Genomic DNA, 13,555 nt, shown 5'->3' with positions numbered 1-13,555 from the left:
TTACCAAAACCAAACAGGGATCCTACCTTGGTTTCAAATTACAGGCCTATATCTTTATTAAATGTAGATGGTAAGTTGCTTGCTAAAGTATTAGCAATAAGATTGGCAAAAGCTCTTCCTTTTATTATTGATGTACACCAAACAGGATTTATTGCTAAAAGACACTCATCAAACAATACTAGATTAGCATTTCACTCTTTAAATTTAGTGAAAAATTTGAATGATCCAGCTTTTATGCTATCTTTAGATGCAGAAAAAGCATTTGATAGAGTGGAATGGAGTTATATGTATCAAGCTCTGGAATGGTTTGGAATAGGCCCCGGTTTTATTAAAATGGTTCAGACTTTGTATAGCTCTCCTGGTGCAAGATTATATATTAATAACAATTTATCAGATAGATTTAACTTGCGTAGGGGAGTTAGACAAGGATGTCCTTTGTCCCCCTTACTTTTTGATATTGTTTTAGAACCCTTATTAATTGCAATTAATCAAACTAAGGAGATAAAGGGAATCCCATTTTCTTACTGGGAATTTAAACTTTCTGCATAGGCAGATGATATATTATTATATTTAAGAGATCCGGGGAATACTGTTCCAAGTTTACTTAATCTTCTAGAGAAATTTGGGAAATTTTCTGGATATAAAATTAATTGGAGTAAATCGGAAATTCTTCCAATTAATGTTCACTGTACCAAAGGATTATTTGATTCATATTCATTTATTTGGAAAGAAGAAGGATTAAAATATTTAGGAATTATTATCAAAAATACAATTGAAGATACAGTCAAAGAAAATGAAAAACTTTTTATTAAAAAAAATAACAGAAATGTGTGAGCAATGGAATCCTTTACATCTTTCTTGGTGGGGAAGAGTCCAAACAATTAAAATGATGATGTTGCCTGTGGTTTGTTATCAAATGAGTATGATACCAATATTTTTTCAGGGGTCATTCTATAAAAAGTTAAATAATATTCTTACAAAGTTTGTTTGGTTTGGGAAAAGACCCAGAATTGCTTTAGTATCTTTACAAAGACCAATTGTGGAGGGAGGGGTAAATTTTCCAAATTTTTATAGGTACCATCAAGCCTATATTCTAAGACAGGGTATGTATTGGATCCTCCCAGATCTCATGGAGAATGTACCAGATTGGCTATATCTAGAATGGTGGCTCCTGTTCTCACTACATCTAGAACATCTAATTAGTATAAACATGCCAAGAAGATAGAAGGATAACAGAATTTTATTGGATACTTGGAAGACGTTAAGATATGTTAGTAATCTATCACCAGAACCAATTGCTAAATCATTAAATCAATCAATTTGGGTAAACTCCAGGATCAAGATTGGCGGATACAAAATCGTCTGGAAACAATGGATAATTGCAGGTATACGAACATTGAATGATATTATTTCAGAAGGAACAATGCTTAGTTTTTCACAATTGCAACATAAATTTGGATTAAATAAAACACAATATTTTAAGTGGTTGCAATTGAAGCAAGCTCTTCAGGCAGGGTTCCCTGAATGGAAAGCGCTTAATACTCAATATAGTCTGCAGGTTCTATGTTTCCAGGCGGATTTCTTGGGTCACCAAGCCGCAAAATGGTATAAATTGTTAAATGGATTTTTAAATAAAAAAAAGAAAACTGGACTTAGGGATATTTGGAGTATTGAGATTGGTCAGACAATATCTGAGTCTCAATGGCCACGATTTTGGTCCTGGAGATTAAGATCTACAAAGTCAGCATCTATGAGTCAAACTTGGTTGTTTTTGTTACATAGAGTTTTATGGACCCCTACGCGCTTACAAAAGATAGATAGTACTAGATCTAATAGATGCTGGCATTGCAGAATAGAAGTTGGAACATTAGACCACTTAATTTTTTTTTGTCCCTGTGTAAATGCATTTTGGAAACTAATTTGGCCCCAAATTAATGAATTACTAGAAAATCATATAGGACTCTCATATGATACTATACTATTTGGTACAGCAATGAGAACTCAGAGTCCGATTTCAGCAAACAATAACAAACTATTATTAATATTGACAGGGGTCGCCATGCAACAAATAACTCAAAATTGGAAGGATTATACCAAATTAAACTATACATTTTGGTGGAATTCAGTATGTCATATATACAAAATGGAAAAAACAATAGCATTACAACAGGGAAATATTCATAATTTTAAGAAAATTTGGGAACCATTGACTCGTTATTCCAATGATCAGATTTCATAGCACATTAGTAATGATTATATTAGAATGGGGAGGGGAGGGGAATGTATATTATATGGATTTAAGAAATGAAAAAAGGGGAGGGTTATATTTTATGTGGTAAGATGAATTATTTGTAATCACAATTTTTCATGTATTAATTGAAGCTTTATGTACAATTAAATTATTGTAAGAATGAAAAATTTATAAATAAAATATAAAAAAAAAAAAAAAAAGAAAGAAGATTGAGGTAAGAACCTAATCTTTCCATATATAAATACGCTTTTTACAATGTAGATTCCAAGAACAAAAGCTCAGATGCTGAAGTTGTACCTCAGATACGTCCACGAAGTAATACGCTTCCAAAAAGTTTTGGCTCATCGCTTGATCAGAACGACGAAGAGGATTTTGAAGAACCCTTAGTTGAGAGAAAACCTACTCAGGAAGATACACTTGAACTCATACTAAAGAAACTGAAAGAAAAACGAGCAGAAAGAGGCCTTCCAGAAGAAATGAAGGTAAACTTAGCTGAGGGTTTAAAGACAGTGGCTAGCACAAACTATGGTTGCCCTTTAGTAGAGGGGAAATCCCTTTTTAAAATAAGCTAGAACATTGGATCGGTTAAATTGCCTCCAATCCTTCAAATAAAGGCAGTGTGATCTTGGAGTGTTACTGTTTCCCTTTCCCCCAATCCCCAGACCAGATCCAGCAACTGTCTCCCTTCCCTTCAGCTCCAGCTGGTCCAGCAACCCAAGCAACTCCCTATCGCAGATCCAACAACCCCCCCACCATCCTTGCACATCTCTCCTGATGGCAGGTGGCAAAAAAACCCCAAACAAAACAACAAATCTGCGACTCCTGGGTTGGCCCCTTTGTGTTTCCCGGGGTGGGCCTACCAGTCTGTTATAAACTTCCTGCACACAGGGCTCTACTCTCCAGTAACCCTCCAGCAATCGTGACGAGGGGTGTGAAAGGAAGCAACTCGTGGCAGATACTTTACTGCGGAGACAAGGCCATTCACTGCTCCACAGCCTTTTCTCTGTACCCGCGGCAACCAGTTTTTTTCCCTCTGTTCCTGTGGGTGTCATACACTGCTCTGAGAGCCACCAGAACATTTCCGCTTACACGTTTAAGCCTAAGCCTATACTGGTTAAATACATAATTGAAAATTGTCTTTTCAATTGTGTTTTAATAAAACTTTTCTATGGTATCTTCAAGTCTCTGAATTCAAGTGTTTTATGGCTTCTCTAGCTTTGTCCTACCATTGCACTGCAAGTGGATCTAAATATGAATCATGATCTTTGACTTGTAGTATGGCCTTATATATTTTTGGTGCAGGCATAGTAGGTCCTACAACTGCCCTACACTGACCTTTATTCATGCCTGGCCTACAGCAATTCTTTTTGCAGACATTTAATGCACTATATGAGCTGGCAAGATTGAGCGTAACAAATTTGTAGGACTTGAGAGCCATGTCAGTTAACTGTTTGAGGGCCACAACGGAGGACTTTGGGGGTCGGATGTTGGAGACCACTGGTCTAGGGATTATTGCAAGTCCAGCTTGAGAAACCTTGGTCTAGATTGAAGAGATTATTTTGAATTTGAAACTTTCTGTTGTAGAAAATGACAAAGGACAATTTAGCGGAAGAGAAAACATCACTTCAAAAGTCTCTTCTTTACTATGAAAGTCTTCATGGACGGCCAGTAAGTAGTTGAAATTTTGGTGTTACTGCATTTTGGTATTTATATGTACTAGTGAATCTGCTATGTTTTTCTGATATAAAATCGGAGAGCGTTTCATTTAAATTAAATTGAGCTAGTAGTTCATAAGTATTCTATAGAATTTTGACTATTGTACCAACAGTGTAGGTATGTTAGTGAAGAGACCCAGGTCCCAGTGCCATACAATTTAAGGAGATAGCCAATGTACTATACATGTACATTTTCTGATTATCTGAAAATATATAACGTCACATGCCTTAGATGCATTTATAATCTGCCAAATGCAGCTGTGTCTTAGCTCTGTAGTACACTAAGAGCCCGTATGATCTACAAGAGCAAAACTTTAACTTATGGCAGGGGTGTCCAATGTCGGTCCTCGAGGGCCGCAGTCCAGTCGGGTTTTCAAGATTTCCCCAATGAATATTCATGAGATCTATTTGCATGCACTGCTTTCATTGTATGCTAATAGATCTCATGCATATTCATTGGGGAAATCCTGAAAACCCGACTGGATTGCGGCCCTCGAGGACCGACATTGGACACCCCTGACTTATGGCATTTTGTTTAAAATGTACCTACCATGCCTTGAAATACTACTCTTGTCACTCTAGTCCCATTGGAAAGATCTAGTGTGGTGCCAGACATTTGTAAATCATATAACAGATCTTTGCCATCCTAAATGTCATGGTTGGTAGATCAGATTTTTGCACGAAGAATAAAATGAATTGGTGCAGTTCTCCCTTTGGAGCAGAGTATTCTAATTATAAAGTCTCTCTTAAAGAAATGGTAGTGATTGCTTTCATGCATATGCCTTTTTTGGACTTTTAAGAGGGCTGTTTTATAAAGATTTTCCACAAGTAAAGCAGATGTTATGAATGTAGACACATTTGATTTTATAACTATGCTTGCTAACAAGATCATCACATATACCATTAAGTCATGCATGAGCAGTTCTTGGGCACTGTTATAAGCTGTGTGTTGGAGCAAGCACAATATTGTGTGAAAACATTTGTGTGATACTGGTACTTTATTCTCTCTTCATAAAATAGCAGGCATTTAGAATCTTTTTAATAGGTGCCATATTACAAAACTATCCTTCACAAACTCAATAACTTCAGTGTCTAGGATGAAAAGAACCAGATCATGATTACTCATTTAAACCTTTAAAATATTGAGTAGTATGTAAATATTATCATATTTCAAAATTCATACCATCATTAGGTATCTGGTGATTGATCTTAATACGGTTGAAATGATCAATAGTAAGTAGACTTGATGGGATTTTTCTGACATTAGATCAGTTTTACAGTTTAAGCACACTCTAACTTGCTTAAACAGAAAATATGCTTTTTCTAGGCAATACAAATATATATTTTTTCTAGGCAGCTACAGTTCAGTGTTTTGTCAATTTTCTGATGAAAACAATCAGTTATTCATGAACAGATATGCAGTATTACCTACACTGGAGAGCGCCCCTCCCTCCCCCCCTCAATACAAAGTGTTTGCCAGATTGTGGATGTAGTTTGGTTAATCATACCCCAGAGTTCTGCACTCTTCAGCACTTCCATCAAATTCATAATGATTAATATAGCATAATGATTAATATAGCATATTAGTCACGAGCGGAGTTCCACAGGGGTCGGTGCTGGGACCGCTCCTATTCAATATATTCATTAACGACCTGGAGGCAGGAACAAAATGTGTGAGGTTATTAAATTTGCAGATGACACCAAACTATATCGCAAGGTCAATAACATGGAGGACTGCGAAGATCTCTAAAAAGATCTGACAACACTGGAAAAATGGGCCAAAAAGTGGCAAATGAGTTTCAACATAGGGAAATGCAAGGTCATGCATATAGGGAAAAAAAAAACCGATGTTCACTTACAAAATGGGGGGATCAGCGCTAGGGGTGAGCGACCTTGAAAGAGACCTGGGAGTGATGGTAGACACAACATTGAAGGCGTCAGCGCAGTGTGCCACGGCCTCAAGGAAAGCAAACAGAATGTTGGGTATCATTAAGAAGGGTATTACGACCAGGACAAAGGAAGTCATCCTGCCACTGTATCGTGCTATGGTGCGCCCGCACCTGGAGTACTTTGTTCAGTTCTGGTCGCCATACCTCAAGAAGGACATGGAGGTACTTGAGAGGGTCCAGAGAAGAGCAACTAAGCTAATAAAGGACATGGAGGACCTCATATATTGACAGACTGAAAAAGCTAGGGCTTTTCTCCCTGGAAAAGCGGAGACTTAGAGGAGACATGATAGAAACCTTCAAGATCATGAAGGGCATAGAAAAAATAGACAGGGACAGATTTTTCAAATTAAGGGGATCAATAAGTACAAGGGGGCACTCAGAGAAATTGAAAGGGGAGAGGTTTAGAACAAACGCCAGGAAGTTCTTTTTCACACACAGGGTGGTGGATACATGGAACGCGCTACCAGAGGATGTGATAAACAGGAGCACGCTACAGGGGTTCAAAGAAGCTTTGGATAGGCACTTGGAAGACAAAGGGATTGAGGGGTACAGATAAGAGTAGAGGTAGATTATAGGGATGGGATTAGAGGTAAGTTACAAAATTAATCAGGGACCACTGTTCAGGCACTAGGCCTGATGGGCCGCCGCAGGAGCGGACCGCTGAGCAAGATGGACCTCTGGTGTGACTCAGCGGGGGCAACTTCTTATGTTCTTATTTGTGACTATCTCATAGGATTTAAGCACAAAGTGTGTAGTTTTGAAGAATTTCTCCAACCATAGTAGAAAAAGATATTTCAAATATCTTATTACTGTGCCATGGATCAGTTTACTAGCTTGTTTTAAAAGGTATGGATACAGACAAGATCAGGAAAGATCTTCCTAAATTAAATGCAGGCTGCGTGGCCCCTGTATAACAACACTCTGGATATTGGGGAGACGGCTTTGAAGTCCCCCCCCCCAATGTGTTGTTGGATTTATCGGGGTTGGGAGTCCGTGGTCAGGGTCCGCCTGACCAGCAGCCAGAAGATCTATGACGGTGGACTGGTTACTGCCTATCTCGGAGGCAAAAATCCTTTCCCTGCAGGCAGGCTGCTGCAGGCTGACAGGCACCAGAAATCATAATGGGTACTCCCGTTATTTTCTATAAGGAAAATTGGTGGGTGGGTCTGTAAAACCCAGATTCAAAGGTTTTTGAGGTTAGGGTTAGGTTTTCCCCAGCTCCAAAACCCCTTTTTCTTGGGGGGGTGGAGAGGGATTATATCTTCTCCTAGTTGCATTTAGCAGGTTGGCTCCTAGCTACTCCTGTGCATAATTTGTTGTTCAGTGTTAAATTGTTAACAATTGTTATTCATGACTGTTATTTATCATACTTTAGAGAGCAAAACAGAATATGGTTTGCTGCTGGGGAAGTTCCCAGTGCCCCTCTTTTCTTGTTTCAGTTCAGTTTGATTGCTTTGGTATTAACAGAAGAGAGAGCTGTTCTTCAGTGCTAAAGGAGAGGAGTTGGAAGTTTTGAGTGACACCTTTCTGCAAAGTTCATTATGATTAGGAGGAAGGAATCCTATGTCTTCTATCTGAAAGAAGATTAGCAAGATAAGTACCTAATCTTTCAATCAGATGCATAGTGAAGTGATTTGATATGTTAAAATTAATTTACTGGTGTTCATTTGGGTTTAAATTTTGTTTTCTTCCTTTTAATTCTACCATCTACTTCCACCTTGGATGGTATTAACTCAGATAACTTGACAGGTCAAGGCACAATCACAATTCAATCTTTTGGTTAGCAGGAACTGCCAAAAGTTGACAATAGGAACTTAGCACTGCCCTTTTGAATTCTGGTCCCCTTCTTTTCATCATGCAGCATTACAGCTCCAGTGATTTAATTTTACAATATCATCCTATACATACATATATTTAAATTAAGCTTTACGCTACATTGTTTACTGAAGATCAACATTTTGCCATTTTTAATTTAATCAATTTTGGTAATTATCAGCTATTGGGGTTGAAATTAGGAAGCTCACGCTGTATATGACTAAATGAAAAATAGGTCGATCTGGTGATATTTCTTTGTTCACAGTTAAAATCGGTCTCTGCGATTTAGAAAGAAAGATGAAATTTGTCCCCTCCCCAAGACAAGGTCTTTGATCATGTTATTTTGTGTTCATCTGGTTGGAATGTCAGATATGAATGTTAAGTTATTGTTTTAATTATGAATATACTGTTGTAATCTACTTTGTATAAGGGGAAATTAAGTAATAAACGATATAATTCCACAAGGGTATTTGGACTTTAAATTTATTTTCACTGTAGGTTACAAGAGAGGAAAGGCAAGTTGTTAAACCTCTCTATGACAGATATCGCCTTGTGAAACAAATGTTGACAAGAGCAAGCATTACTCCTATTCTTGTAAGTAAAAAGAGATGTTTTTCACGGTGTTGTAGTATCCTAAAATCCAATTCTCTGCTGAAGAGTTAGAATCTGGCATTCTACTTCCATAAGAAGTTCTCTTCTTTTTCTTCTGAAGACCCACTTTCCCTTTACCTGAAGCCTTAATACTGTACTGAGTTTCCGTTCTCTCTCTGTATTCAGTCTTGCATTACCAATTGTAAATAACCAACCATTATAGGGCATGTATACTGCTTCAGATTTTTCTCCTCCCTTGATTCTCTCAAGCCCATGTGTTGACAATCTGATTTGGAGACACTGTAGAGTAAACGCAGTCTCTCAGTAATATTTGAAAAAATAATGAAAATTCTGGACATTTAGCCTGAATTTATTTTTAACTATAAAATTACATATCAGCCCTGTAATGTAGATGCTTGTTTTCCATTTATGGAATTTTATTTTATTTTTTTTAATTTATATCCCTCATATCCAACAATTCTATGTGGGTAATAAAAGCACAAGAAAAAATACAATTTAAGAACATAACAAAAAACACTACACATTCATCATACTAACTCTTAAAAGACAAACATCAAATTTCAGTATTTTAAAACCTTATGGAAAAAAACCCCCCACAACCAAATAACTTATCATAATAATAAAATAACAATATCAGTGCCCAAACTCATTTCACAAAACTACGTTCAAACAGTATAGGTTTTACTGTAATAATAATAATTATTTATTTGTAACCCGCTATATCTTAACAATTCAGAGCGGTTTACAACAAAGAGAATCTGCCAGATGCAGATGAAATACATATTGAATTTATAACTTGCATGGTTGGGTTTCTTAAGCCAAAATTGTCATATGAATGAGATTTCACAGGTTTCCTTAAACATTTGGTAAGGGAAAGAATTCACAAATAGAGGTTTCTCAAACAAATTTGTCATACAAATAAGATTTCACCGATTTCCTAAACATTTGAGAAGACCATGACTATATCTTCTTGAACTGCAAAATACTTGATGCTTGCCTCACTTCTGATGGCAGCCATATTCAGCATTGTTTCAGTTTTATTTGAAATATGATGATGTATTTTTGTTCAAAATCAAAACTTTATTCTGGTTCTCCTAGCTCGCTCTCTTCCAAACAGAAGGGTCCCCTCCCCTGAGCCTACCGTACATCTGCTGGTGGTCTCGTGGCTACTTGGGGCAGGGGTGATCCACATTTGTTAATGCCATCTTTGCTGCCAAAATGGCTACCATGACCTCCAGTTGTAGTCTCATGAGATTGCTGCTGGGCATCATGGCAACCATTTTGAGATTACTGCTGACATGAGTAGGAGCAACTGGAGAGTACTCCTGTCCTGACTAGCCACTAGACCACCAGTAAATCTATCAAGGGTCCGAGTGGGGTCCAGTTTCATCTTCAGATTCGGTTTGGTTGCTCTCTAATATTTGTCTGTATTTAGCCAAATTTTATTTACAAACAGTATCCTAGGCCTTGCTACTCACCTGAACTACTGTATTGTGTTATACATTGGTCTGCCAAAAGTGCAAATTCATTTGGATGAGCTTGTAACATCTGTTTTTAAAGCTTAACAGTGGTTACTATCCATCAATGAATTGTACCTGAATGCCCCTCCTTATTTTAAAATGCATCTTCAGAATTATATTCCTAATTGATCCTTGCATTCTGCAGGTCAGGCTTTACTGGCTTTGCCAGAAAGAATTACCATATATACTCGAATATAAACTGAGGTAACCTTTCCTCCCCCCCCCCCCAAAAAAAAAAAAGGAGGAAAAAAGGTTGACTCGAATAGAAACCGAAGTTAGAAATTTGGGTTATGTGAGTATTGTTTGTCAGGAATCATGCCATAAGTAAACAATAATTTTTCAGTTGTGGCTATTTTGAGTCCAAAAAAGCTGAAGGAGAGCTGACAAATAAATATTTTCCTACTTGGGACCTCAACACCAACTAAAGTTTCTGGACTTCTATCCCTACCAGAACACCTGGCCTCAGTCACATATGCAGAAAGCAGAACAAAACCTTTTCAAATACAAACCCAAAAACTAAAAGTACTGTTGTACACAAACAAAACCCTAATATGCCAGTCTCTGCACACAGTACACAACAAATCTGATTGAATTTTTTGATTGGGTGACCAGAGAATTGGATCATGGGCATATGCTAGATGTAATTTACTTAGATTTCAGCAAGGCCTTTGACATGGTTCCTCATAGAAGGCTCTTGAACAAACTTAATGGGCTGAAGTTAGGACCCAAAGTGGTGAACTGGATTAGAAACTGGTTGACGGACAGATGCCAGAGGATGGTGGTTAATGGAATTTGCTTGGAGAAGGGAAAGGTGAATAGTGGAGTCTTCAGGGATCGATGCTGGGGCCAGTCCTGTTCAATATGTATGTGAGCGACATTGCTGAAGGGTTAGAAGGAAAAGTTTGCGTTTTTGCGGATGATACTAAGATTTGTAACAGAGTAGACACTGAGGAGGGAGTGGAAAACATGAAAAAGGATCTGCAAAAGTTAGAGGAATGGTCTAATATCTGGCAACTAAAATTCAATGCAAAGTAGTGCAGAGTAATGCATTTGGGGATTAGAATTTGGAAGGAGCCATATGTGCTGGAAGGTATGCACAGATGGGGAGAGGGACCTTGGGGTGACAGTGTCTGAAGATCTAAAGGCAAAGAAACAGTGTGACAAGGCAGTGGCTGTTGCCAGAAGGATGCTAGGCTGAGGTGTGACCAGTAGAAGAAAGAAGGTGTTGATGCCCCTGTACAGGTCGATGGTGAGGCCCCACTTGGAGTATTGTATTCAGTTTTGGAGACCGTATCTGGCAAAAGACATAAAAAGACTTGAAGTGGTCCAGAGGAAGGCGACTAAAATGGTAGGAGGTTTACGCCAGAAGACGTATGAGGAGAGACTGGAAACCCTGAATATGTATACCCTGGCCTAGAGGAAAGGAGGGACAGGGGAGATATGATTTACATGTTCAAATACTTGAAAGGTATTAATGTAGAACAAAATATATTCCAGACAAAGGAAAATGGTAAAATCAGAGGACATAATTTGAGGTTGAGGGGTGGTAGACTCAAGAGTACTGGGCAGACTTGCACGATCTGTGTCTGTATATGGCCGTTTGGTGGAGGATGGGCAGGGGAGGGCTTCAATGGCTGGGAGGGTGTAGATGGGCTAGAGTAGGTTTTGACGGAGATTTCGGCAGTTGGAATCCAAGCACAGTACCGGGTAGAGCTTTGGATTCTTGCCCAGAAAATAGCTAAGAAGAAAAAATTTAAATTGAATCAGGTTGGGCAGACTGGATGGGCCATTCAGGTCTTTATCTGCCATCATCTACTATGTTATATGTTTCTATAAGTAATGTTAGGAAATTATTCTTTACGAAGCGGGTAATTGATGCATGGAATGCGCTCACGAGGGAGGTGGTGGAGAAGAAAATGGTGACAGAGTTCAAACAAGCTTGGGATGAACACAGAGGATCTCTAATCAGAAAATAATGGGTATCCATTGAAGGAACTAAGGCCAGTACTGGGCAGGCTTGCAAGCTCTGTGTCCCGTATATGGACATTAGTTGAGGACGGGCTGAGGATGGCTGAGATGATTAAGATGGGCTGGAGTGAGCTTTGAAGGAGACTCCAGTAGATAGAACTTAAGCACACTACCGGGCAGGGCTCTCTTGGTTTCTGGTCTAAAATATCTAAGAAAAGGACCATTTAAATTAAGTTATGGTGCATGTATGGTTGGGCAGACTGGCTTGACCATTCAGGTCTTTATCTGCCATCATTTACTATGTTACTGTGTTACTAAGAGAAATGGAAAGAAATGCATTTCTTCCTGAACAGTCCAAAATATAAAAACAACAAATGTAAATTTTCAAAATTGACATATTTCAATCACTCAATTGAAAATTAAAAACATTTTTCCTACCTTTATCTGGCAATTTTATTTTTCTGCTCATCTTGTTCCATCTGTGCTCTTAGCTCTATTTCTAAGGCCTCCTTATGCATTCGCTGTTTCTTTCCTCTCCTTCTTTGTCTCTTGTACTCACGTACATCCATCTTTAGCACTGATTTTCATATTCAGTTTTCTTTCATTTTTCTGCTTCCATCTTTCCAACTCTTCCCTTTCCCTCCATCCATATGCACCTTCTCTTCCCTCCTCTGCTTTCTTCCATCCATCCTTGTGCGCACCATCTCTTCCCTCCTATTTCACTTCCTTCCATCCCATGTGCACAATCTCTTCCCCTTCCCTCTATCCATGTGCCCCCATTCCTCTTCTCTCTGTCCATCCCATTCAGCATCTATCTTTTCTTCCTCTCCCCCACCCCCCTCACCCAGTTCTGAAGACACCCCTTACCAAGAAAACTACAAAGAGGTTGCTGGTGCGGGAGTGATTCTGTTGCGCTGCTGGCAGACTCCTCTGCACCGTTCCTTTTCTGTGGTCTGGCCAAGCAGAAACAGTTGCTTCAGAGGTGGGTGGACCGCGGGCAAAAGTAAAGTACAGAGGAAGCCACTGGCAGCACTGGAGAATCGAAGAACAGTAGCATAGGCACTCCTATCCTCCTCCCCCCTGCCCCAGTTTGAACATTACACGTACAGTCCCAATTCTCTGGAAGCCGATGCGTTGGGCTGAAGGACCTTGAGCGACTGCACATGCTCAAGGTTTGCTGGACTTCCTTCAAGAATCCCAGAGGGGGCATGCGCAGATGCTCAAGGCCCTTCAGCCTATTACAGAGCATGGGCTTCTAGAGCATCAAGACTGTGAATGGGATGTTAGTTTTGGGCAGGGGGGAGTGGATAGAGGAGAATAGGGGTCATTGGTGGGGGGGGGCAAGAGATAGCAATGTCAGTCATGTTGGGTGGGAATAACAGTGCCGGTCATTGGAGGGGGTGGAGGATAGCAGTACTAGTCATGGGGGAATCGCAATGTAAGTCATCTGGGGGGATGGGGATAATAGTGCCGGTCATCGGAGGGGGGTGGAAGATAGCAGTGCTGGACATCAGGAGGGGTGGTAAATAGCAGCACTGGTCATTGGATGTGGAGGGGAGGTAGGCTGAAATATAAACCAAGACCCCCACATTTTTTAGGCTTTTTTTTTTTTTTGCCCCCAAATCTCGGTTTATATTCGAGTATATGCAGTAATTTAAAATCTGCAGTCGATGGAGCATTTTCCTGTGTAGGCCCCTCGGTTTGAAAAACATCTTTAGAATTAGG

The 13,555-nt window shown here is 39.2% G+C and overlaps 1 protein-coding gene across 16 annotated transcripts in view; it reads left to right on the top strand.

The window, feature by feature from the left end:
* FAM13B (family with sequence similarity 13 member B) overlaps positions 1-13,555 on the top strand; it is a 156,892-nt gene that overhangs the window by 124,182 nt on the left and 19,155 nt on the right. For 15 of the 16 annotated variants that reach the window (XM_033927205.1, XM_033927206.1, XM_033927203.1 and 12 more), the window contains 3 exons: positions 2,513-2,733; positions 3,836-3,919; positions 8,229-8,324. In XM_033927205.1, the coding sequence (XP_033783096.1) occupies positions 2,513-2,733; positions 3,836-3,919; positions 8,229-8,324 (401 nt within the window). The remainder of the gene's footprint in view (positions 1-2,512; positions 2,734-3,835; positions 3,920-8,228; positions 8,325-13,555) is intronic. The other variant, XM_033927210.1, reaches the window with a different exon arrangement.

The sequence above is a fragment of the Geotrypetes seraphini genome, chromosome 18, assembly GCF_902459505.1.
Source record: "Geotrypetes seraphini chromosome 18, aGeoSer1.1, whole genome shotgun sequence".
Classification (NCBI taxonomy): Eukaryota; Metazoa; Chordata; class Amphibia; order Gymnophiona; family Dermophiidae; genus Geotrypetes; species Geotrypetes seraphini.
Note: the sequence above shows the minus strand (reverse complement) of the source record. Positions and strands in the feature narration are given on the sequence as shown.